Source organism: Schistocerca nitens, chromosome 8 (assembly GCF_023898315.1).
Source record: "Schistocerca nitens isolate TAMUIC-IGC-003100 chromosome 8, iqSchNite1.1, whole genome shotgun sequence".
Lineage (NCBI taxonomy): Eukaryota > Metazoa > Arthropoda > Insecta > Orthoptera > Acrididae > Schistocerca > Schistocerca nitens.
The window spans coordinates 121,361,963-121,386,967 of record NC_064621.1 but is presented as its reverse complement, the minus strand read 5'-3'; the positions used below and the strand labels follow the sequence as shown (position 1 = coordinate 121,386,967).

General features: G+C 42.8%; 1 protein-coding gene across 3 annotated transcripts in view; it reads left to right on the top strand.

Annotated features, from left to right (window-relative positions):
• Positions 1-25,005, top strand: part of LOC126199185 (gamma-butyrobetaine dioxygenase-like) — an 80,829-nt gene that overhangs the window by 13,731 nt on the left and 42,093 nt on the right. For all 3 annotated transcript variants that reach the window (XM_049935964.1, XM_049935963.1, XM_049935962.1), the window contains exon 7: positions 18,499-18,651. In XM_049935964.1, the coding sequence (XP_049791921.1) occupies positions 18,499-18,651 (153 nt within the window). The remainder of the gene's footprint in view (positions 1-18,498; positions 18,652-25,005) is intronic.

The window sequence follows — 25,005 nt, the reverse complement described above, 5'->3', positions numbered from 1 at the left end:
TAGGATGTCATGTGAGAAAAGGACAAGCTGAGGTTTGCACGAGCAATGCTTTCTGATACTGTGCCAAGTCATTGGTAAAAGTTGTGCTTTCTCAAAGAAATTTATTATATTTGAGCTGAGAATATGTTCAAGAATTCTGCAGCAAGCCAGTGGTAGATGCACACATGGCAGAGAGTGCTTAGTCCTGTACAGCATGTTAGGATTTCTTCTCCTTCCAGTGGTGTACAGAGCACATGAAGACCAGGTGCTGTAATTAGCCTGCTGTCTATGCCAATGATATTTAGGGGGATGAAGAATACCTCCAGCATTTTTGCGTCATACTTGATATCAAAGTTTTACAAGTAGCTTTCAACATAATAATTTATGTCTATCTTTGAGAGGTGCCCAGTCCCAGTTTTTCAACATTTCCTGACCGCCTCCTGTGATTTAAACAAACCTGTCATCATTCATGCTACAACTCTACAGGGTGTTACAAAAAGGTACGGCCAAACTTTCAGGAAACATTCCTCACACACAAATAAAGAAAAGATGTTATGTGGACATGTGTCCGGAAACGCTTAATTTCCATGTTAGAGCTCATTTTAGTTTCGTCGGTATGTACTGTACTTCCTCGATTCACTGCCAGTTGGCCCAATTGAAGGAAGGTAATGTTGACTTTGGTGCTTGTGTTGACATGCTACTCATTGCTCTACAGTACTAGCATCAAGCACATCAGTACGTAGCATCAACAGGTTAGTGTTCATCACGAACGTGGTTTTGCAGTCAGTGCAATGTTTACAAATGTGGAGTTGGCAGATGCCCATTTGATGTATGGATTAGCACGGGGCAATAGCCGTGGCGCGGTACGTTTGTTTCGAGACAGATTTCCAGAACAAAGGTGTCCCAACAGGAAGACGTTCGAAGCAATTGATCGGCGTCTTAGGGAGCACGGAACATTCCAGCCTATGACTCGCAACTGGGGAAGACCTAGAACGACGAGGACACCTGCAATGGATGAGGCAAATCTTCGTGCAGTTGACGATAACCCTAATGTCAGCGTCAGAGAAGTTGTTGCTGTACAAGGTAACGTTGACCACGTCACTGTATGGAGAGTGCTATGGGAGAACCAGTTGTTTCCGTACCATGTACAGTGTGTGCAGGCACTATCAGCAGCTGATTGGCCTCCACAGGTCACTTCTGTGAATGGTTCATCCAACAATGTGTCAATCCTCATTTCAGTGCAAATGTTCTCTTTACGGATGAGGCTTCATTCCAACATGATCAAATTGTAAATTTTCACAATCAACATGTGTGGGCTGACGAGAATCCGCATGCAATTGTGCAATGACGTCATCAACACAGATTTTCTGTGAACGTTTGGGCAGGCATTGTTGGTGATGTCTTGATTGGGCCCCATGTTCTTCCACCTACGCTCAATGGAGCACGTTATCACGATTTCATACGGGATACTCTACCTGTGCTGCTAGAACATGTGCCTTTACAAGTACGACACAACACGTGGTTCATGCACGATGGAGCTCCTGCACATTTCAGTCAAAGTGTTGGTACACTTCTCAACAACAGATTCGGTGACCAATGTATTGGTAGAGGCGGACCAATTCCACGGCCTCCACGCTCTCCTGAACTCAACCCTCTTGACTTTCATTTATGGGGGCATTTGAAAGCTCTTGTCTACGCAACCCCGGTACCAAATGTAAAGACTCTTCGTGCTCGTATTGTGGATGGCTGTGATACAATACGCCATTCTCCAGGGCTGCATCAGTGCATCAGGGATTCCATGCGACGGACGGTGGATGCATGTATCCTCGCTAACGGAGGACATTTTGAACATTTCCTGTAACAAAGTGTTTGAAGTCACGCTGGTACGTTCTGTTGCTGTGTGTTTCCATTCCATGATTAATGTGATTTGAAGAGAAGTAATAAAATGAGCTCTAACATGGAAAGTAAGCGTTTCCGGACATTGTGTGTGAGGAATGTTTCCTGAAAGTTTGGCCGTACCTTTTTGTAACACCCTGTATATATACATTTCATATCCCTCGTTAGTCCTATTTGGTGTGGTTGGTCACATTTGAAAAATATTCTAACATGGGATGTGCTAGTGTTTTGTAAACAATATCTTTTGTGGAGTGACCCCTCTGCAGGCCCGAGGTATTCCTGCCTGTTGTAAGAGGCGATTAAAAGGAGTCTTACGCATTTCGGCCTTTATGTGATGGTCCCCTGTAGGGTTTGAGCTCCATTTTTCAAAATTTTTCCCAAAAAGTGAACCAATTTAGGAAGGGCACCTTACATGGTGCATTGTGTCCATCGTGCGCTGAGACCTATCACATCCTTCGTTGACGTGGATCTGCACTTCTGCTCATTCTCCAACTGTTGGACAAGGTCACCCCCCTCGGTGTGTATTTTTTCATCAACTGTGCAGTATCGTTTTCTACGCTGACAATGATAATGGACTTGTTTGCACCTAATATCCAGCATGGTAGCCAGTCTGTTTTGGTGGGGTCGCCATGTACCCTGTTGGATGTAGCCCCCTGACCACACAGGGATCACTCTGCTGATGCCTGTGCCGTTAACTCGCCATGTATGCTAAGGAGTAGATGCCCATCACCTTGGGGCATCAGGACTCCCGGCAATGGCCATCCTGCCAGGTGGCCTTTGCTGCGGCTTGGTGGCGCCCGTGGGGAGGGCCCCTGATAGGAGTGGGTGGCATCAGGGCAGATGACAAATGATGAAGTGTAGTACATCATCTCTTGCTGGTGGTCAAACATCAGCAGTCTCTAAGCATTCACGGGCTCAGTTCAATGCCCAGAAGTATGATCCAAAATCGTTCCCCTCCCTGGCCACACCATGGCAGGAATGTCAGGCTAAGGATGGCAGCGGCTCTTATTAGCTCCCGTACCTTGTATGTTCAAGAGCTGATGGGGAATATTTCATGACAACGAAGCCTCAGCTTTTTGTTGAGCATTTAGAGGACAAGTTTGGGGAGGTGGAGGGCTTGTTCAAAGTGAGATCTGGGTCAGTGTTGATCCAAACCGCATCCTCTGCCCAGTCACGGGTGTTAATCGCTTGTGACATGCTGGGGGATGTTTCTGTAACCATCACGCCCCATAAGAGCTTAAATATGGTCCAGGGTATCATATTTCACAGGGACCTTTTTTTGCAGTCTGACGATGAGCTGCACGCCAATTTTGACCGGCTATGTGTACATTTCGTGTGGCGTGTCCACCGGGGTCCAAGGGATAATCAGGTTGCCACTGCTGCCTTCATCTTGGCTTTCGAGGGTGATGCATTGCCCGAGAAGGTCAAGTTGATGGTCTACCGCTGTGATGTAAAGCCCTATATCCCTCCCAATATGTGGTGCTTTAAATGCTGGAAGTTTGGCCATATGTCTTCCTGCTGTACTTCCAGTGTCATATGTCGAGATTGTGGATGCCAATCACATCCCAATACTCAATGTGCCCCGCCTCCCCTCTTTGTCAACTGCGGAGAGCACCATTCACCTTGCTCGCCTGACTGCAGGATTTTCCAGAAAGAAATGAAAATCATGGAGTACAAGATCCTGGACCAACTGACCTTACATTGAGACTAAGAGGAAATTTGAACTCTTACATCCTGTACGTATGACATCATCGTACGCCGCCACTGCAGCAGTTCTTGTACCATCAGCTCCGCCAACCCCAGCCACCTCTCAGAGCCATAAGTCTACACCTGCCCCCTTGATGGTGGGGTGCACTTCCCTCCCTGTTGCTCCTGCACCAGCTACTTCGGGAGCAACACCCCACAACCATCAGGGATATCAGTCCCCACTTCTGCGCCAGAGAAGTTTAAGTCTTCTTTGGCTCCTCTCGCTAGAAAGGGGTCCCTTCTCAGGTCACTCGCTTCCCAGGTTTCTGCTAGTGGGAAAGATGACACCCGCCAAGAGCACAAAAGCAGCTGGTTGTAGGGCTTCACACTCATCCTCAGTCCCGGAGGCTGAATCAGTGAAGTCCTCCCAGCCAGGGAAACCCAAGGAGCAGCTAGAGAACTCCAAACAGAAGATCCCCAAACCAAGGGAATTGTGGTGGCACCCACATCACTGCTTCCTACAAGCTCTGCGCCTGTGGATGAGGTGGAGATTCTGGCGTCCACTGAGGACCTAGATGTCGCTGGACCCTCAGATGCAATGGATATAGACTGCTCAGGCAATAAGTCGGTGGCAGCAGTTTACCCTGAGGTGTAAACTGCCTCATTGAATGTTCCAGGCCTTCCCAGTCTCACGATGACGTCATCCTCCAGTGGACTTGTGGAGGTTTTTTTCACCGCCTGGCTGAGGTCCGGCAACTGTTAAGCTTTACACCTTCTTTCTGCATTGTCCTCCAGGAAACGTGGTTCCCGGCAATGCGGACCGCTGCCCACCGTGGCTATAAGGGATATTACAGGAACCATAGCGACTTTAATAGAGTGTCAGGTGAAGTTTGTGTTTATGTCCTAAACTCAGTTTGTAGTGAAACTGTACTGTCAGAATAAGGACGACACAGGAAATAGCTGTCTGCAATGCATATCTTCCTCCAGATGGTGCTGTAACCCTGAATGTATTAGCTGCACTGATTGATCAACTCCCTAAACCTTTCCTACTTGTGGGAGATTTTAACGCCCATAACGCCTTGTGGGGTGGCACCATGCTTACTGGCCGAGGCAGAGATGTTGAAACTTTACTGTCTCAATTCGATGTCTGCCTCTTAAATACTGGGGCCGCCACACATTTCAGTGTGGTTCATGGTAGTTACTCGGCCATTGATTTATCAATTTGCAGCTCAGGTGACTGCCCCGGCGTCAGGCACATGGATGTCCTCCCAGATGGGCTTGAAACAAGGCAGACTGGGAAACTTTCACCTCTGCTGTCACTGTTGAATCTCCCCCACACAGAAACATTGATGTGATGGTTGAGCAAGTGACTACAACAATTGTTTCTGCGGCAGAAAACGCAATCCCTCGCACTTTAGGTTGCCCGAGGCGTAAGGCAGTCCCTTGGTGGTCGCCGGAAGTCACTGAAGCAATTAAGGAGCATCGGCAAGCTCTACAGCGGCATAAGCGGCATCCTTCCCTGGAGCACCTCACAGCCTTTAAACAGCTCCGTGCCCGTGTTCGCCAACTTATCCAACGATGGAAGCAGGAGTGTTGGGAGAGATACATCTCAACCATTGGGAGATGTACATCACCTTCCTGAGTCTGGGCAAGGATCAAACATGTTTTCGGGTACCAGACCCCAACAGGTGTTCCCGGTGTTAACATAAATGGCATGTTATCTACCGATGCAATTGTGATTGCTGAACACTCTGCATCAGAGATTTACCCCCAGCCTTTAGCACTCTCAAACGGCGGCTGGAAGGGAAAGTCCTCTCGTTCAGTACACTCCACAGTGAATCCTATAACGCCCCATTTGCAGAGTGCCAGCTCCTCAGTGCCCTTGCACATTGCCCTGACACTGCTCTTGGGCCAGACCAGATCCACAGTCAGATGATTAAACATCTCTCATCTGACTAAAAGTGACATCTCCTCATTCTCTTCAACCGGATCTGATGCGATAGCATCTTTCGATCGCAATGGTGGGAGAGCACAATTATTCCGGTGCTCAAACCCAGTAAAAACCTGCTTGATGTGGATAGCTATTGGCCCATCAGCCTCACCAACGTTCTTTGTTAGCTGCTAGAACGTATGGTGTGCCAGCAGTTGGATTGGGTCCGGGAGTCACACGGCATACTGGCTCCATGTCAGGGCGGCTTCCGCCAGGGTCACTCTGCTATTGATAATCTTGTGTCTCTCGAGTCTGCCATCCGAACAGCCTTTTCCAGACGCCAACACCTGGTTATCATCTTTTCATCTTTTCTGATTTACAAAAATCATATAACATGACCTTGCGACATCATATCCTGGCCACATTATATGAGCAGGGTCTCTGAGGCCCGCTCCCGATTTTTATCCAAAATTTCATGTTGATTCATACTTTCCATATCCAAGTAGGTGCCTCCCATAGTTACCCTATATCCAGGAGAATGGGGTCCTGCAGGGCTCTGTATTGAGTGTATCTCTATTTTTAGTGGCCATTAATGGTGTAGCAGCAGCTGTAGGGCCATCCATCTTTCCTTCCCTGTATGCAGACAACTTCTGCATCTCGTACTGCTCCACCAGTACTGGTGTTGCTGAGCGGCGCCTACAGTGAGCCATCCACAGGGCGCAGTCATGGGCTCTGGCCCATGGTTTCCAGTTTTCGGCCGCAAAGTCGTGTGTTATGCATTTCTGTCAGCATCATACTGTTCAATGACGATCCACTCACTGTAGTGGAGACATATCAATTCTTAGGACTGGTTTTCAGCACCTGATTGACCTGGCTTCCTAACCTTCGTCAGCTTAACCAGAAGTGCTAGCAGCACCTCAATGCCCTCCACTGCCTGAGCAACACCAACTGGGGTGCAGATCGCTCTACGCTGCTGCAGCTGTACAGAGCCCTTGTTCAATCCTGCCTTGACTATGGGTGCCTGGTTTATGGTTTGGCGGCACCCTCAGCATTGCGTTTACTCAACCCAATGCACCACTGTGGCATTCACCAAGTGAAGGGAACTATTAGGACGAGTCTGGTGACCAGCGTCCTGCTGGAGACTGGAGTTCTCCCATTGAAGGTTAGTCATGCACAACTGCTCGCCAGTTACATTGCACACGTTCGTAATTCTCCTGTGTATCCGAATTACCTTTTCCCACCCATGGTTGTTCATCTCCGGCATTGGCGACCCAGGTCAGGGCTTCCAATTGCAGTTCATGTCCAATCCCTTCTTTCCGAACTGGATTCCTTGCCTTTAGCATCTACACTTGAGGTCCATTCACGTACACCTCCATGGTGTATACCTAGGCCACGGCTCCACCCCAACCTTTCATATGGCCCTAAGGACTCAGGTAACCCCACGGCTCTCCGCTGCCACTTCTTCTCAATTCTTGACATGTACCGAGGCCGTGAAGTGGTTTACTCCGACGGCTTGATGGCAGATGATCACGTCGGCTTCACGTATGTCCATGGAGGACGTATTGAACAGCATTCCTTGCCCGATGGATGCAGTGTTTTCACTGCTGAGCTGGTGCTCTTGAGCACATCCGTTCATACCATGGGGAGTCGTTTTTTCTGAGTACTGACTCCTTGAGAAGCCTACAAGCTATCAACCAGTGCTACCCTCGTCATCTTTTGGTAGCGACCATCCATGAGTCCTCCTATGCCCTGGAATGGTCCAGTCATTCAGTGGTGTTTGTCTGGACCCCTGGTTACGTCGGCATCCCAGGCAACGAACTTGCCAACTGGCTAAGAAGAAACTGGTTATGTAGATTGGCTTCTCTGCAACTAACCTGTGTTGAGTACTACGCCGCAAGGTTCTAAGGCTTTGGGAGATGGAATGGTGTAACTTCAGTATGCACAACAAACTGCATGACATTAAGGAGACTATGAATGTGTGGAAGACCTCCCCGTGGGCCTCTCGCAGGGACTCTGTGGTTCTCTGTCGGCTCCACATTGGTCACACTTGGGTGACGCACGGCTACCTGTTGCGCCGTGATGTCCCACCTCACTGTTGGTGTGGCACCCAGCTGATAATGGCCCATATGTTGGTGAGCTATCCTTCTTTGGCTGCCCTATGACAGACTCTTCAATTACCGGACTCGTTGCCATTAATTTTAGCTGACAACACCTCATCGGCTAATAAGTTTTACATTTTATACGTGACAGTGTGTTTTATCATTCTATATAAGTTTTCGCGCATGTCCTTTGTCCCTTTGTGTTCTCCACTCTAATGCTTTTAGGGTAGATGTTTTAATGTGTCGCCGGCCGCGGTGGTCTAGCGGTTCTGGCGCTGCAGTCCGGAACCGCGGGACTGCTACGGTCGCAGGTTCGAATCCTGCCTCGGGCATGGGTGTGTGTGGTGTCCTTAGGTTAGTTAGGTTTAAGTAGTTCTAAGTTCTAGGGGACTTATGACCTAAGATGTTGAGTCCCATAGTGCTCAGAGCCATTTGAACCATTTTTTTTAATGTGTCACAGAGTGGCTGGCTTTTCCTTTTTATTCTCATGGTTGGCCAGTCATGGTCATTTGCCCTTTTGTTTTTATCCCTTCTACCTGTTTTTTGCTTCTCTCTGTGGTTTTCTTTTCCTGTTTTGTCCATAGTAGTGTTGGTTGTCCTCCTGTTGTTCTTCTGGTTCTTCCATTCTCCTGTTATTGTGCTGTGCATCTCCTTTCTTTTCTTATTTCCCTTTTGTAATTATTTTACTGGGAACGAGGGACCGATGACCTCGCAGCTTGGTTCCTTCCCCCCTCCTTTAAACCAACCAATCTTTTTTGGAGTGACTCTATTTTCTCAGCATCTCATGAGTGAACTGACTTCTGCCACTGGTCTTATATACATCTTAGTCTGTGTGGTCATCCTACTTGATATCAGTATTAATTGTTCCACACAATTATTTGTATGAGTTGATGAATTGTAATTGTGAACGATTGATATTGTAGTTGTAGGACACAAAGTGCAGAGGCGTTCTTGTGCATCCTCCTGTGCATGCGTGTGCAAGCGCACATACGCGTGCATTTGTAAGACAGTACTTTATTAGAATAACCCCATCAGCTGTGAAAAGGTTACTGTTAACCCCTTAATGCTGAGTGTCATGAATTCACATTGTACCAATGCTGTGCTAATAATTGTAAGGTTAAGACGAAAATTTAATAGTCATGGGTGACTGGAATTCGATAGTAGGAAAAGGAAGAGAAGGAAACATAGTAGGTGAACATGAAACTTCCTGGCAGATTAAAACTGTGTGCCCAACCGAGACTCGAACTCGGGACCTTTGCCTTTCGCGGGCAAGTGCTCTACCATCTGAGCTACCGAAGCACGACTCATGCCCGGTCTCACAGCTTTACTTCTGCCAGTATCTCGTCTCCCACCTTCCAAACTTTACAGAAGCTCTCCTGCGAACCTTGCAGAACTAGCACTCCTGAAAGAAAGGATACTGCGGAGACATGGCTTAGCCACAGCCTGGGGGATGTTTCCAGAATGAGATTTTCACTCTGCAGCGGAGTGTGCGCTGATATGAAACTTCCTGGCAGATTAAAACTGTGTGCCCAACCGAGACTCCCCAGGCTGCGGCTAAGCCATGTCTCCGCAGTATCCTTACTTTCAGGAGTGCTAGTTCTGCAAGGTTCGCAGGAGAGCTTCTGTAAAGTTTGGAAGGTGGGAGCTGAGATACTGGCAGAAGTAAAGCTGTGAGACCGGGCGTGAGTCATGCTTCGGTAGCTCAGATGGTAGAGCACTTGCCCGCGAAAGGCAAAGGTCCCGAGTTCGAGTCTCGGTTGGGCACACAGTTTTAATCTGCCAGGAAGTTTCATGTCAGCGCACACTCCGCTGCAGAGTGAAAATCTCATTCTGGAAACATCCCCCAGGCTGTGGCTAAGCCATGTCTCCGCAGTATCCTTTCTTTCAGGAGTGCTAGTTCTGCAAGGTTCGCAGGAGAGCTTCTGTAAAGTTTGGAAGGTGGGAGCTGAGATACTGGCAGAAGTAAAGCTGTGAGACCGGGCGTGAGTCATGCTTGGGTAGCTCAGATGGTAGAGCACTTGCCCGTGAAAGGCAAAGGTCCCAAGTTCGAGTCTCGGTCGGGCACACAGTTTTAATCTGCCAGGAAGTTTCATATCAGCGCACACTCCGCTGCAGAGTGAAAATCTCATTGAGGTGAATATGGATTGGGGCTAAGAAATGAAAGAGGAAGCCGCCTGGTAGAATTTTGCACAGAGCATAACTTAATCATAGCTAACACTTGGTTCAAGAATCATGAAAGAAGGTTGTATACACGGAAGAACCCTGGAGATACTAGAAGGTTTCAGATAGATTATATAATGGTAAGACAGAGATTTAGGAACCAGATTTTAAATTGTAAGACATTTCCAGGTGCAGATGTGGACTCTGACCACAATCTATTGGTTATGAACTGTAGATTAAAACTGAAGAAACTGCAAAAAGGTGGGAATTTAAGGAGATGGGACCTGGATAAACTGAAAGAACCAGAGGTTGTACAGAGTTTCAGGGAGAGCGTAAGGAAACAATTGACAGGAATGGGGGAAAGAAATACAGTAGAAGAAGAATGGGAGCTTTGAGGAATGAAATAGTGAAGGCAGCAGAGGATCAAGTAGGTACAAAGATGAGGGCTAGTAGAAATCCTTGGGTAACAGAAGAGATACTGAATTTAATTGATGAAAGGAGAAAATACAAAAATGCAGTAAGTGAAGCAGGCAAAAAGGAATACAAACGTCTCAAAAATGAGATCGACAGGAAGTGCAAAATGGCTAAGCAGGTATGGCTAGAGGACAAATGTAAGGATGTAGAGGCTTATCTCACTAGGGGTAAGATAGGTACTGCCTACAGGAAAATTAAAGAGACCTTTGGAGAAAAGAGAACCACTTGCATGAATATCAAGATCTTCAAATCTAAGTATGGTCAGGTCCCCTTAATCTGATGTTGAACTGAAAAGCTAATTTTCCCATGGAATGTATTCAGTTTTTTGTGTGAACTGTTGCACTCTTCTTCATCAACCACATAGAGTACAAGTAAGATCCTCTTACAGTAGTCACTGAAGGCTTCTGCACTGCCCTGTCACCAGACAGATGTGTTATATTCTACATGTCTCTCTACCAGTTGCCCTATATGTTGTAAACTTATTATGCAATATAGTCTGTTTCTTTAGAAGTGTCTTTATTGTGATTGTATACCATGGATGCTTCCTCCCATCATGAACTGTTCTGTTACGAATGTATTTATCCAGTGCATGGTCAACTATTCGTTTGAAACTTAAAGCATAGTTGTTCTACATTCTCTTGTGCACAACTCCTCATTGAGATCTGACACTTCTGCCTCTTTGTGTAGTTTGCTGAACACAGAACTTTTGAACTTTTTTTTTAGTTGCCCTTCGTACTTCAGTAATCATTGTTACTACATTACTACTACTGCCTTATTATCACTGAAACCAGTTTCAATTAAGAAATCCTTGGACAGGTAAGGTCTATTTATTGCCATTAGATTCAATATGCTTCCATCACGAGTCGGCTTCCAAACTATCTGTTCTAGGTAGTTTTCAGAGAAGGCATGTAGTTTCCTAGAATGTCTGTCATACTCACCACCTACTAAATAGTGAATGAAATAATTAATTGTGGGCTGATTACAGTTTTCTGTGGTGAATATGGTACATTTGGGTAGCATATGTACTAGCAAACTGAGCTTTTCTCTAAAGTTTTTACTTGCATCTGGGGATGAGTGTGGTGGACAATAGAAAGCACCAGTTACAACTTGGGTGCAGCCTTCCGTACTGAGTTGTGCCCAAACAATCTCACATGCATCATCAGCTTGTATCACAGTGACCAGTTTTCTTGTGTGATAAAAAAGAACCACTTTCGTGTGAGCAGAGGAGTTGTCAATAAAGGGAACAGTTTTTCTCTATTTTATTATCAGCCTCCTTCAAGTACATCTTAAATGTCTCTCTTATCCTCCAAGCCTTTGTGTGTCTCTCATAGTCAGTGTGTGGGGCCTTTATACATGTGGATAATTAAATTAAATTACTGTACTGTAAATTTAGATTGTAGTTTCCCCCAGTCTTCTTTAAAGCTACTAAAAATTAACCCCATTAGAAAATTATAATTACTCAAGCAGAAATGAAGGTGTCCTGTTCAGCATGAGAGCAACATTGGCAGAAATCGCCATCAGCCAGCATGGCTGACACTTTTACGTTTTCATATGAGCATGTGACCTCCAACAGTTGGCACTGTAATTGTTCCATTGGTACTTTGTTTGGTCTCTGTGTGAACATTGTTGTGTGTGGTCATAGATGAGTGTCGTCTGTCCAGTTAAGGTACAATTACATTAAACTTAGCTTTCTCCCATTGTTGATAAACAAAACACAATTAAATAAATAATGAAAATTTATGTTACAGTTAAAAAGTGAACAACATATTTTAACAGAGGACTAAGTATGCAGTTAGGTTTGTCGCTAAATTGTCATTCATGGGTGTTTCACTGAAAGATGTACTATATTGTTAGATTCATTATGGCAGGTTTTGTGAATGAACACTAAAGTGTCTGCAATTTTTTTTTGAGATATGTGGATCTTGCTAAGGTGCAAGAAACAATAAGGTATGTTTTGTTTGTTTTAGTATTACTGTACTTTAGTCAGAGACTGCAGATAACAGTTTGGCGCTAGGCACAGGTGGTCTGAGTTGGCAGTTTGCTGCTGCACTGTTATATTCTCACTCTCGTACTAAATAGGACACTCGATACAGTATATTAAACTGATGTGAACGCTATTGTGGCAAACTTACCATTGAACCAGCTTGAGCATTTTGATTTCCCTGTGACAAGAAGAGGCAGTTTGTCTATTCAAGTCATGTTTGCACAGAGAAAAATAGTGGGGTCCTACTTACATTTAAAATTATTGAGGCTTTTGTGGGCCCTTGTTGACATATTGCACGTCAGCTTTTGTCTCAGAATCCTCAACCAATGTTTAATGATATTCCTAATGAAACTTGGAAGTTTCATATCAGCACACACTCCGCTGCAGAGTGAAAATCTCATTCTGGAAATATTCCTAATTCTTCGCCAACAAGAATTGGCATTATCAAAGTTTCCCCTCTACAGTTCACCACAGTGATGAAACAGCTATACCCATTTACTTAGTCTGGCCTGGTGGTCTGGTGGTAAAGCACATGCCTGGAAACCAAAAGGCCATGTTACTGAATCCAGGTCAGACCACAGATTTTCAGTTTTTCCTTTAATCTGGGATACACCTCTCAATAGTACGGAGACGTACCAGAAATGCTATATGGCTTGGATTCCTCATTGAACTGTGAATAGTTCATCTTACATGAATTTATTATTTATTTATTTATTTATTGTATCAGTTTAACATTTAGCAACGAGACATATATTTACAGGTTGTTCAGAAGTAACTACATCTCTCAATTTCCACATTAGGTACATTGCACTTTGACATTCTTTTGCAAACATGGTGGATGTGTCGTCTCCATGTTAACTTGTTAGCATGAAATTTTATAAAATTTAACTGAGTTATGAATTGACAGTCCTAGCAGAAGATAGTGTGTTTTATCTGGGCTACACAAGTTTTTGGATGGGAAAAATTTTGCTACATCAGCAGATGACACAACAATAATTACTACCCATCAAGACACAAAGTATTGAAACAAATGTAACTGGGATCAGTAGATCTTGTTTGACTGTTTCCAGTTTTTTTTAATTTTCAGGTTTTGTTCAGAAACTGTGAAATACAATATATGTAATTATCAATCAGTATTCTATTATTATTATTATTATTAAGAGTATATAAATCATAAGAAAACAGAGAAGTTTCAATTTATGCTGTGATTGACACTGACCTACAGATGATTGTGCTTCTTGAGTTAACAGAAAGCAGATTGCACTATTTGCAGTCAGCTGTCAAATTCCCACTTCATGTTACTCGATGGCAACTGTTCTGTAACACAATGACACTAGCATCTGTATAAGATTGTTGAAAGCTGCTCGAATACTTCCTTCACAATTTGTGGGAACTGACAGATGACCCTTTTTGCTTTGTTTGAATTACTGTATGGTACTTTCGGATATTAATAGATATGTGTAATAATGCAAGAAGACACTTTTCTGGAAATGACAAGTAAGTGAAGACAGTTGGCACTTCTTCAGATTTCATTTTGCTGCACTTTGCTTGGGAAGGAATGCAATAACCGATCAATAATTGATAGCATTCTGTGGATAATTTTCCACCATTGACAGACATATTTTTGTCTGATAACAGCTTATGAATCCTATTGTTATCTGCATGTCATACCAAAAGATGAAGAAACGTTTGGTGATTGCAAGCACAGCAAGATTCGATTGGGAACATGTCAGTGTGTGCTAAGAGTTTTCTCATTACTCTTTTCAGGTAATCCACACTCCTGGATGATCTTTTCCAGTCTTATTTTCTCTCACTTGCTTCTCTGCCTTCAATGTTTCTGGAAGACCTGCCACATTTACCAGGTGTCTTTGGGGTTGGCTACAATTATGCACGACAGGTGATGTTTGAGACATTCTGTAGTCAAGTCAGCATAAGAAGATCCCTGACAGTTAGCAGCACTTTTGAGCTTCAGGAGAAACAGTAGTCATCTCTAGAGCTGTGACTGCACTGAGCTGTTACTCTAGAGATGTTTTCAGAATCAGTTTCCTGGTGTCTTTTGGTCTCATCATGTTCTGAAATTAGTGCTTGGTTTCAAATAAAGCCATTTTGGGAAAGATATCACACCAAAGCAACTTATGTCCAAAATAGCTAGGCCTTGAAGAGATGAACTTTTTGACACCCTGTTTATGTGAAATATTTCAGATTTCCGCTCAAACCGGTGATTAAGTGTTTCTATTTGATACCCCATTTTTCCATTCCCCAGCCTATGTTTGGCTATGAAAATTCGGACAAAATCTCATTGTGTAACTAAGTTTTCAGTACACGCAAGTATTTGACCAAAAAAAGTACTACAAATAATGCGTAAGGTTGGCCTGAAAGAACATTATCATCATTTGTTCCCTAAAGTAAAAAACATTGGCAGCTGTCAATCCTTATGCCTCCCTGATCTATGTTCAGAACAATGTAACAGATTTTGACACTAGAGAGACTGTACTACAATGACACCAGAGGCAGAATGAGTTTTGATATTCCAAGGCACAGACTGTCAAAGACAGAAAATTCATCAAAAATGAACTGCTTGAAGTTCTTTAATACTTTAACAAATTTCCACTTTCTACTCTAGCTACATGTTTAAACAATTTCACGTTAGCTGACAATTCGTTGTAGACTATAAAAGACTTCTTTGATAATGTGATGTTTCTTAGTTAAATTTTCCATACAGTATTATTGGGCAAATGATCAAAAATTTTTATTGCTGCATATTGAACTCCCCTCTGAGAGAATGACGGTTTTAACAGTGGTTAATAAAGGTCATTCGTCCCCTCTAGTGTTGTAGGTATGTGCGCCATTGTTCTTCTCAAATCGTGATTGGTTATTTATGACCAATTTTGTTAATGAAAATATGTATTGTAATGGTGCAGTTAAAATGTGTAACTTCTTGAACAGGTGCCTACATGACATCTGTAGGCAGACACCCCATGTTGTTCTTAGTACTCACTTTTGTGCAATCAGTACTTTCTTTCTAAGTGATGAGTTACCCCACAAAGTTATTCTGTATGACATTGTTGAGTGGAAATATGTAGAATACGTCAGGTGCTTGATTTATTTGTCTCCAAGATTAGCAGTTATATGAAGAGCAAAAGTAGCTGAACTTAATGGTTTGAGAGGCTCAGTAATATGGTTTTTCAGTTAAGATTGTCATCAGTATGTACAGCCAAAAATGGAGCATTCCCCCCACCTGCTGGGGATAAAATTTTTGTCTTTTTGTAAAATATGCGATGCCCCATGTCAAGGCAATGCTCAGCTACCACCAATTTATCAGGTTGCCCTAGATGTGTATGATGATGTTCGACACAACGTTCTTGCATAGTTTGACACATACCCAATATAAGATTTTCCACATTGGCATGGGATCTTATACACACCGTGTTTCCAAAGGCCAAAAAGCACACCTGATGTCATTCCGTTGGCGGATTCTTTCTATTCTTGAAGACATACTGCCAAAATAGGACAAGAATGCCATTGAAATGGGGCCCTCCACTTTTTAATTTACATCCGTGCTTTGAATTTGCTTAGAACGGAATGCACAGCACATCTATCGGAATGGCCATTCTGTTGGAATACTGTTCTTAGGTGTTGTAGCTCAGGAGGTAGACTGTTGGCATCTGAGACTACATGCTCCGTATGCACAAAAGAGCGTAAGACACTACTGCATTGTGGATGGTGATGCCAACTTGGTGGCCTCCAAATATAACTCCATGTGAGTTGGTCTGCAATAGACACTATGTCCCACTGTAACATCAACTTTCTTTCGATTATGACATCCAGGAATGGTAAAATACCATCTTTTTCCACATCCATTCTGAACTGTATATTCGGCTGGAGTGAGTTAGATTCTGGAGAAACACAGGTAATGTATTTATTCTGTGGGGGCACACCACAAATGTGTCATGTACATACTGCCAGAAGCAGGAAAGTTTGAGAGTTGCCAACTGCAGTGCTATTTCCTCAAAGTCTTCCATAAAATAGTTGACCACCATTGGAGGCAGAGGATTTCCCATGACGACACCGTCCCCTTGTCCAAAATACTGGTCATTCAGCCACATCTTGCAGCAGCAGCAACCAACACATTTCAACACAAGCCCCACCAGGAAAGTTTAACATCAGCTCAGAAGAAAGGAAGGCTCTGTGAGGCTTGAGACCTCATCATTTTACCTGCTGACAAGGGTAACATCACTGTCGTCCTCTCATGAGCTGAATACAACAGCAAGATGGAGTAGATGCTCGATGTTCATGCGTGCCGTAAGCTAAGAAAGGATCTGACGGGCAAGATCTAGAGAAAAACACTAGACCTTCTTAAGAAGAGTTTTATTTTCTTTCTAAGTCCTTAAGAGCGTACGCCAACATGATGCAGTCTCCCCCCCCCCCCCCTCCCAAGACTATACGGCCTTTCAGAGATACGTAAGGATGGGACTCCTCTTTGCCAAGTAGTGAGCAGCATTGGAGCTTCTACCCATTTTCTGTGCCAAACATCTTACTACACTGTTGAGACTGCTCATAGGCAAGTGTGACCACCATATCCAAAATTCAGAGGACTTCATAGGTCACCTGAAAAGCCATAACTGTTGGATTTTTTGGTTAGCTTTGACGTTGTATCTTTATTTATGAAAGTACCTCATCAGGACATGTTAGAGCTTATCAGAAACTAGTTTGAGGAAGACATAGTGGAATTATTTAAACATGCGCTTTCCTCGTCTTTTTTCTTATCCAGTAACCAGTATTTTGAACAAGTGGATAGTGTCTCCCACGGTGGCCAACTGTTTTATGGAAGATGTTGAGGAAAAAGCACTGCAATCAGCAAGTCTCAAACTTTCCTGCTTCTGGTGGTATGTAGACGATACATTCGTGATGTGGCCTCACAGAATAATGACATTACATGTGTTTCTCTGGCATCTGAACTCCCTCATCTGAACATGCAGTTCACAATAGAAGAGGAAATAGATAATATTTTACCATTCCTGGATGTCATGATCAGAAGGAAAGCTAATGGTAGAGTGGGACTTAGTGTCTGTCGCAAACCAACTCCTACGAAGCTGTAGTTGGAGGCCACAAGTTGTCATCATCCTGTACAATGGGGTAGTGTCTTATGCTCCTTGGTGCATACAGAACATGTGGTCTCAAATGCCAACAGTCTACCTGCTGAGCTACAACACTTAAGAATGGTATTTCAACAGAACGGCTATTCCAATAGACAGATACGCCGTGCATTCCGTTCTAAGCAACTTCAAACCATGGATGTAAATGAAGATGTGGAGGCACCCATTTCAGTGGTGTTCTTACCCTATTTTGGCAGTATGTCCTCAAGAATAGAAAGAATCTGCCAAAGGAACGACATCAAGTGTGCTTTTTGGCCACCAGCAAAACAGGAATTTATTGGCCTTGGTCAAAGATAACCTTGGCCTTAGGAAACATGGTATTTATAAGATCTCATTCCAATGTGGAAAATCTTATATTGGGTAGACGTGCCAAACAGTGCAAGAATATTGTATCAGACACCCAGGGCAACCTGATAAATCAGTGGCAGCGGAGCATTGCCAGGACATGGGGCATCACACACTTTATGAAAAGACAGAAACTTTATCCCCAGTGTCATCTTGCTGGGACTGTGTTGTTAAGGAGACTGTACATATCCATATAGTGGACACTCTTATCAGCAGGGATGTAGGTTTTCAATTAAGCACTGCCTGGAATCCAGCACTGGCTGCCATTAAATCAAGACAGGAAAAATTAGAACTTCCAATTCATGACTTGATGCAATGCAGTGCTGAGATTTAATTCAGCTTTTAACTTCAGGAATGTCCAGTAGCACAGTCCTTGCCCACAGTGCATGCACAGAAGGCCTTTCTGCGGCTCCCAGTAGGGGGCACTAGGATCGCACTTTTCTCCAACTGTGTGGATCTTCCCATGCACATGTATTACCTGCTCCTGGCCTGATAAATTTTGAAGCCACCTCACAATTATAATAGGTTGTGTCTTGCAGCAGTAACAGCAGCAATTACCATTGCCTGAAGACGTCGAGCAGTTGTATTGATGAAATATTGTGAGATTTACATAAAACGATTCGGTGGCAAGGAAATATAACATGCTGTCACTGACTCCCCAATAATAGTTACACATTTTTGTTACTCACTGTCTTTGTCATAGTTATGAATTGAACATTAGCCTTATCTATTATAGAATACTGTTTTTGGAGTCATCAAAGCTTACTCAAGCCATTGTCTCACTTTCAGGCTACAGATCCAAAAGAACTAGGCTGTGATCCTGGTGGTATGTCATTTTTTGTTGATGGGTTCCGTGTTGCTAAATGGCTGGAAGACAATGAGCCTGCAGCGTTTCATATTTTAACATCAACGCCAATCAGATTTCAAATAAAAAACAAGGGGGTAAGTTCTTGATTCATCAGAGTTCCTACCAGAGCAAATGTGCCCTCAGTTTACTTATGCACTATGGCACACTCAGTGATAGACTAAGCTCGTTGGCGGCCCAGGACTGCAAAACTGAGGCCCATGGTCTGCTTAGAAATTGATGTATTTGTAATGTACACATTGTAAAAAAAATGAAAAACATATATGTAATGGCTGACAAAAAAATTCAAGCATTTATTATGTGTGTATTCTATTCTGTAGTAAATGTAATATACATACTTGTAAGTTGTAGGTGGGAAACTCAGAATATGAATCAGCATTTAGAACACCAACCATCAGGTAGAATGCAAAGAAATAATAAAGAATAGACCAAGAAAATTACCTTTCATTTTATATGTCAGGAAACAAAGTTTGTGCAATTATAATATCAGTTAGATTTGTAAACTTAGTATGTTTTTGTGTCTTTATTTTACCAAAATTATTGATAATATCATTGAAATCTATTTCACTTGTAACTTTTCTTTTGGTAGGTAAAGTGGACAGATTGGCTAGTTGTTCATGATTCATCCTCGACCAAAGACAATTTTTTTTTTAGTTTCAGTTTAGAAAAACTTCTCTCACATGATGTGACTAAGAGACAGATGGTCAAGAAGTACTCGATTATAAGTGATGTACAGTGCAATGATTCACTGAAGTCGCATTTAATTATAAATTTAAGGATTTTTTGAGCTTTCCATCAAGCAGCAACATCCACACTCGTGTCAGTTCCACATAGATGCTTACAAGACCTTTTTATATCTTGCAGCATCCGCTCCTTATCAAACTCATCATAAATTTCTACTGGATTCTCCAGTGCTACAGCCAGTGTGTCATCAGAAGTTTAAAGCATAAATGTTATTTGAACAATGTGGGAAATTTTGGTGATTTCCTTCATGATATTGTATCATTGTGACAGTTCTTATATAAGTTGGTCTAAGCATTCAGACATAGAATGATGAATTTCTTCCTGTATCAGTAACTCAGTGCCATGAGTTACTTCACCAGCATTATTTTGTTTACCTTCCTCCATAGGCAATGGACATTGTTAATGCCCATATCATTGCATTTTTTAGTGCCAAAATTAACAGCATTGCTCATAATTGTAATTTGTTCCATCACTAAAAAGTCGTGTATCCAAAGTCATTTTTGGAGACTGTGGATATTGTTGGACTAAATTTACTTCCTGCAGTATTGTGTATCAAAAGTTGATGTAAGTCAAAAGGTTAAAATCACATATAGCTGGAAGGGTCAAGCTTGCTGCAGATCTAGTATAAAGTCTGCTGTGATGAATCTTGCATGTCTTCCAAAATGCTCACCAATGTTAAACTGAATTCTATTAAGCACTCCAGCGAGTGTCTGAACTAGTTTTAAACTTATTCTTTTTTTATCTAAAAGTGATTCCCATGTATAGGCAGAAAACAAGAAAAACGAATATTACTTCTCTGCAGTTCCAGATGATGCTAGAGGGAACACATGAGAATGTGTGAAGTCCACAAGGAATGCTTAGCACAGGGATCGAACAGAGCTTTTGGATTGACTTCTCGAATTTTTTATTGTACTCTTCCATGTAAACCCAACATTGATGCAGCATTGCCACACATTTGAGTTCTGCACAACACAATATCCCACCAATATTTTTCCAGCTGCTGTTGAATATCTTTTGGCATATCCTGTGCACTCTTCCCCAATGTAAAAGAAAAAGGAAAAAAGAAAAAGAAAATCCTAGGAAAGATTCTTTAACTTTTACAGTCTTGTCTTCTGTGTGGACATATCTAATTATTTGACTCATTTGGTCAGTTTTGTTTTCATCGGGAGTGCTGTGAAACGTTATTCCATAATATTTAACCTTTTTTATGTTTGCAGTAATTTTTTCCTTAACATGTTCACCCAAAATAAAAACAAATTCATTTTTTATCCCTTTTGAAAAATGAGGAGGCACTCCTTTGACCTTTTAACAGACTCTTCAAGTTTTAAAGAGTTCTCTTTCAATATTGGATTGTATTTTGCCATGAATTGCACCAGTTATAGGAAATTTAATCTGCTTTCTGATGTAACGTCCAAGGAAAGCAAGGTTCTGCTGGGTTAAAAATAGTGCAGTATCTTAAAGGTGATGTTTCTCTATTTTGTAGTGTCATTGACAAGCTTCTGATTATCTTTGACAATGGTTTTATTAAGTTTCAAGCCCATAGAGAGCTCTTTACAGTTTTCTAATTTTGTTCAGGTGATGATTCAGGCTTTTATATCTTTGGATTCAATTTTCACTACTGACAGAAGCCAGAAATAAATTTATTTTTGTTGGTATCGGCAGCAACAACAGTGCTGCTCCTTCACCGTCCTTATGTTCTTCCTGAGTGGAAATATATTTCAATAAAAATCCAGTGACTGATGTCTCTTTAATCCGTGCTTTTCTTAGCTTTCTTTTCACAAAAAAAAAGGTCACAATATTATATTGATAATAGATCATAACCTAGACATCCATTAACGGTAATTTTTCCTCTCAGTGTAGCCTGTAGGCTCGTAGTAGAGTTTTATTTTACTGCTGTACTTGATAAATCATTGTATGTTTGTTAAACTTTATGGTTCTACAGTCTGTGACACAACAAAGTGTTATTTGCTGTAAAAACAGTATAAAGAAAGAATTGAAGTTTGCAAAGGATTATAGACATTAAACAGTCCTTACATTTCAGATCCTGATAGTATGTATTAGAAAATTTCAAGATGATGATAACCTCATTATTTATTTTTAGACCTTTTCTTAATATATGATAATACAATCACTGTTTAAACCCTCTTAACATTCCATTACAAAAATCAAAGAAATAATCGTTACATTAATTACATAGTATTTGTAATTATTGAGCTTTATGAAGAATAAAATGAAACGAAGTTACAAAGAAATTCAAGGTATTCTAAAGCACATGCCCAAGCCAACTGTTTAGATTTTCCATTTTCTGACAGGTATTCCTAGTGAGTTTCAAGTGGAAGTTGAAGGGGAAGTCCCACAGTGGCTTCTATTATCAGTTGGTCTCCTAACAAGTTAAAAGTTACAGTCCAATTTTATGACAATAAGGCCTGAAGGAAAGATGTAGGTTCCTTTCTGTACTCTTACAGGGCATACATGCCTAAGCATTGCACTAATTACGGAAGATGACCACAAATAATGGGACATGCTGCAGGAGCCGCGCAGGCTGGTTCCGAGATATTATTCCTAAAGGCTAACAACTACAGTAAAATACCTCTTAATCAAGGAAGGTCTTGCTGTGGGTTGAGTATTTGGACAGGGCGGACCAAGAATGGCTTACAGCTTTTGCCCGACATCATCTGGTGGTGTGGGTGTGACAAAACCCTCTTCAGTGGCACACTTGGTGGCAAAAGGGTTGCTAAGATGGCCAGGGATGGAATAGTAATAAACTTGCGTAGTACTCCTGGCATGCACTGCACTTCACTGCACTATTTACACTGCACTGCACACAGTATTCCAATTGCTTCTACTGGGAGGATAAACTAGAAACCTGGCATCAGACTTTGTACACTTGTAGTTAATAGAAACACCTTGAGGGGATGCAGCTCGGGAAGGCGGCGCGGAAAAAGAAGGTTGCACTACATTTAATAAACAAACTGCGACAGAACACAGACACGGAACATGGGGTAAGAATTCTGCTGTTCGTGCACACCCTGGGAAAATGTGGCAGACGACAATGGGAGCCACGTGGTGTTGTGCAGCCAAACTGCATATAGCATGACAGAGCAGTGTTGCTGCATTGGAACAGCACGAGAGACTGCTCGAGCTATGGTTTGGCGTGAGTGGTGTCCACAAAGTATGGCCGTCTAAGCCCTCCCTCTGGTGGAAGTGACTAGTGAGGGTGTTGGGGGGGGGGGGGGGGGGGGCTGGTTTCTGGTCTGTGCAGCCCACTGTCTGCTGCTAGAGGTAGAAGCAATGGAAGGAGTTACCAACAAGTGAGTGGTTTCCAGACATTGTCCATGTATTGTTGTATGGATGGCCCCATTACCCGTCTGGCCCATGTCTTCCACAATTGTGAGGGGAACATTAGGATGGGGGTGGGCCAAAAGGGCCACTTTGGTGAGGTCCCATTTTGTTTTTTTGAAGCTCTTGATCGTGGCCTGGGTCCAAGGGACCAGCTTGTTGCCTTTGTTTTTATCGCCATGGCGTGCTGTAGTAAGGGGTTTTTGGTTGGCGGCGGTGTCCTTAAGATGGTGACAAGAAAGGTTGACTGTGCCAATGAAATGCTGGAGGCCTTCGAAGATAGTAGGGCATGGAAAGTCCACTACTTCCTATACTGTGACGGGGAGGGGGTGGGAGCTGGCAGCAGAGACTAATTGGTCAAGGAATTTGACCTCGCCCGCCCCAAAAATGCATTTTGCCTTGTTGAGGATCACTCCAGCTTTTTACAAGCAGGAAAAAATTTCGCATAGGTGTCAGTGATGTTCAGTAAGGTCTTGAGTAGATGAGTATATCATCTAGGCAGGCAAAACACCCAGTGCGTGCCATGGGATATTGTCCAAAATCTGCTGCCATGTTGGTGCGACATGGCAGAGGACGAACATCATGAATGCACTCTCAGACAGGCTGAAAGGTGTGATTATGGCAGTTTTCTCAGTGTCCTCCAGGGTGACTGGTACTTGGGTAGACTTCAGCGCAATCTTACTCAAGGTAGTAGCTCCCAGGATGGCACCGTTGTAGGTGCAGAGGAGTGTTGCCTAGATAGCAATCAGGGATGGTGCGAGCATTGAGTTTGTGGTAATCACTGTAAGGGCACCAGGAACCGTCCTCATTGGAAGTGAAGAGCTGAAGCCCAGGGACTTTCTGAAGGGAAAAGTACGCTGGCAGTGAGCAGCTCTTCAAACTCCTTTTGTGCGGTTTTGCACTTGTGCAGGGGGAGGGCAGACATCCCAGAAAACCAAGGGGCCAGGGGTAATGGCAAGGTAATGCATAGTGTAATGCTGAACATTTTAGGGAGCCTGAAACTGCCAGCTGTTTCCTGCTGGAGCATTGTAGTGCTTCGAGAATTTTGGCATAAATTCTAGAACCACTCAGCCTTCCACCGTCTCGAACACACGATATTTTAGATGTGAGTGGGGAATACCTATCTACTGCGCGTCACCTGTCTGTGTGTGCAGGTTCGAAGTTTATCGTGAGAAGACTGTAGACATGGCGACTGAACAGCACTGACAAGTACTTGTTGGTCAGTCCATGGAAGTCATAATGGAAGTGCACGGCAGAACCAAAAAAAATTCTGTGTTATCCAGTGCTGTTTTGTAACTCTGACTATTATTAGTGATGAAAGAACAGTTGAACTGAAAAAAGATTTTTAGTAACTTTTAATTTGAACTTGCTAGAGGCAAGAGAGGTGTATGATTTCTGTATAATAGAGTTGTGGTCAGCGAGCCAACTCTGTTGTAAATGTATCTGTGTTTCTAACATTTGGACGCCTGAGGAGACTTTCTTAACAGTATTTATTCATGTGGAGAGTGAGATTTGCAAAAGTTTGATGTTTAAATATACATCGTTAAGTGAAGCAAAAGAAATTGTGTACGTCTACATATTTTTATAAGTAGAAACAGTCTCGAGAAATTCCTGTTCCCAGCAATATACTTCGGAGAAAAAGAGGAAGGGAGTTTGTCACAGCAGGCTAGCCAGCTAGGAAAGTCAGCTGACCATCTCAAGCAAGTCGTATTGTTAAAGAACGTGAAGTTTGCACACATACTTCACCACTTCAAGTCGGCCAAAACGTTAGAACTTGGCGACCAGTGGAAAAAGACTCGATAAACAGGAATTCTAAGATCAAAAATGAGAAAAGTGGATGTTGTATGTTGCCATAGCAACTAAACAAAACGCGATAAAGAATTTTCTCCGAAACTTCGGAACATGCTCGAGTATTCAAAAGACCAAAAATTTGGATTGAGAAATAGTGAAGAAGATTCCAGTGTGTTTCTCTAAGAAGAAATATGCCGAGATCACGTTGACTAAGAAGATCTGGTGGAAACCAACATCCGACGCTGCTGGCACCAATTGCTGTTCACCGGTGGTGACCTACTTCCACATCTGCTCACCAACGCCTATGTGGAAACCAACAACTGACGCCATTGGTACCAGTTGCTGCTCACCAGTGCTGATTCCACATCCGCTCACCAACACAGCCCAAATTCTACGCCGGGTGAGCGTAAAACAGAACTTTATTGTTTTAATGCAACGTGGTATAAACTGTTGAATGAACTTTATTAATGTAATTATTATACTTAAAGTTAATTTTTAAATACTCACAAGGTCCAAAGCTGGTAAAAATATGAATAATGAACAACAAGTTTGGGGAA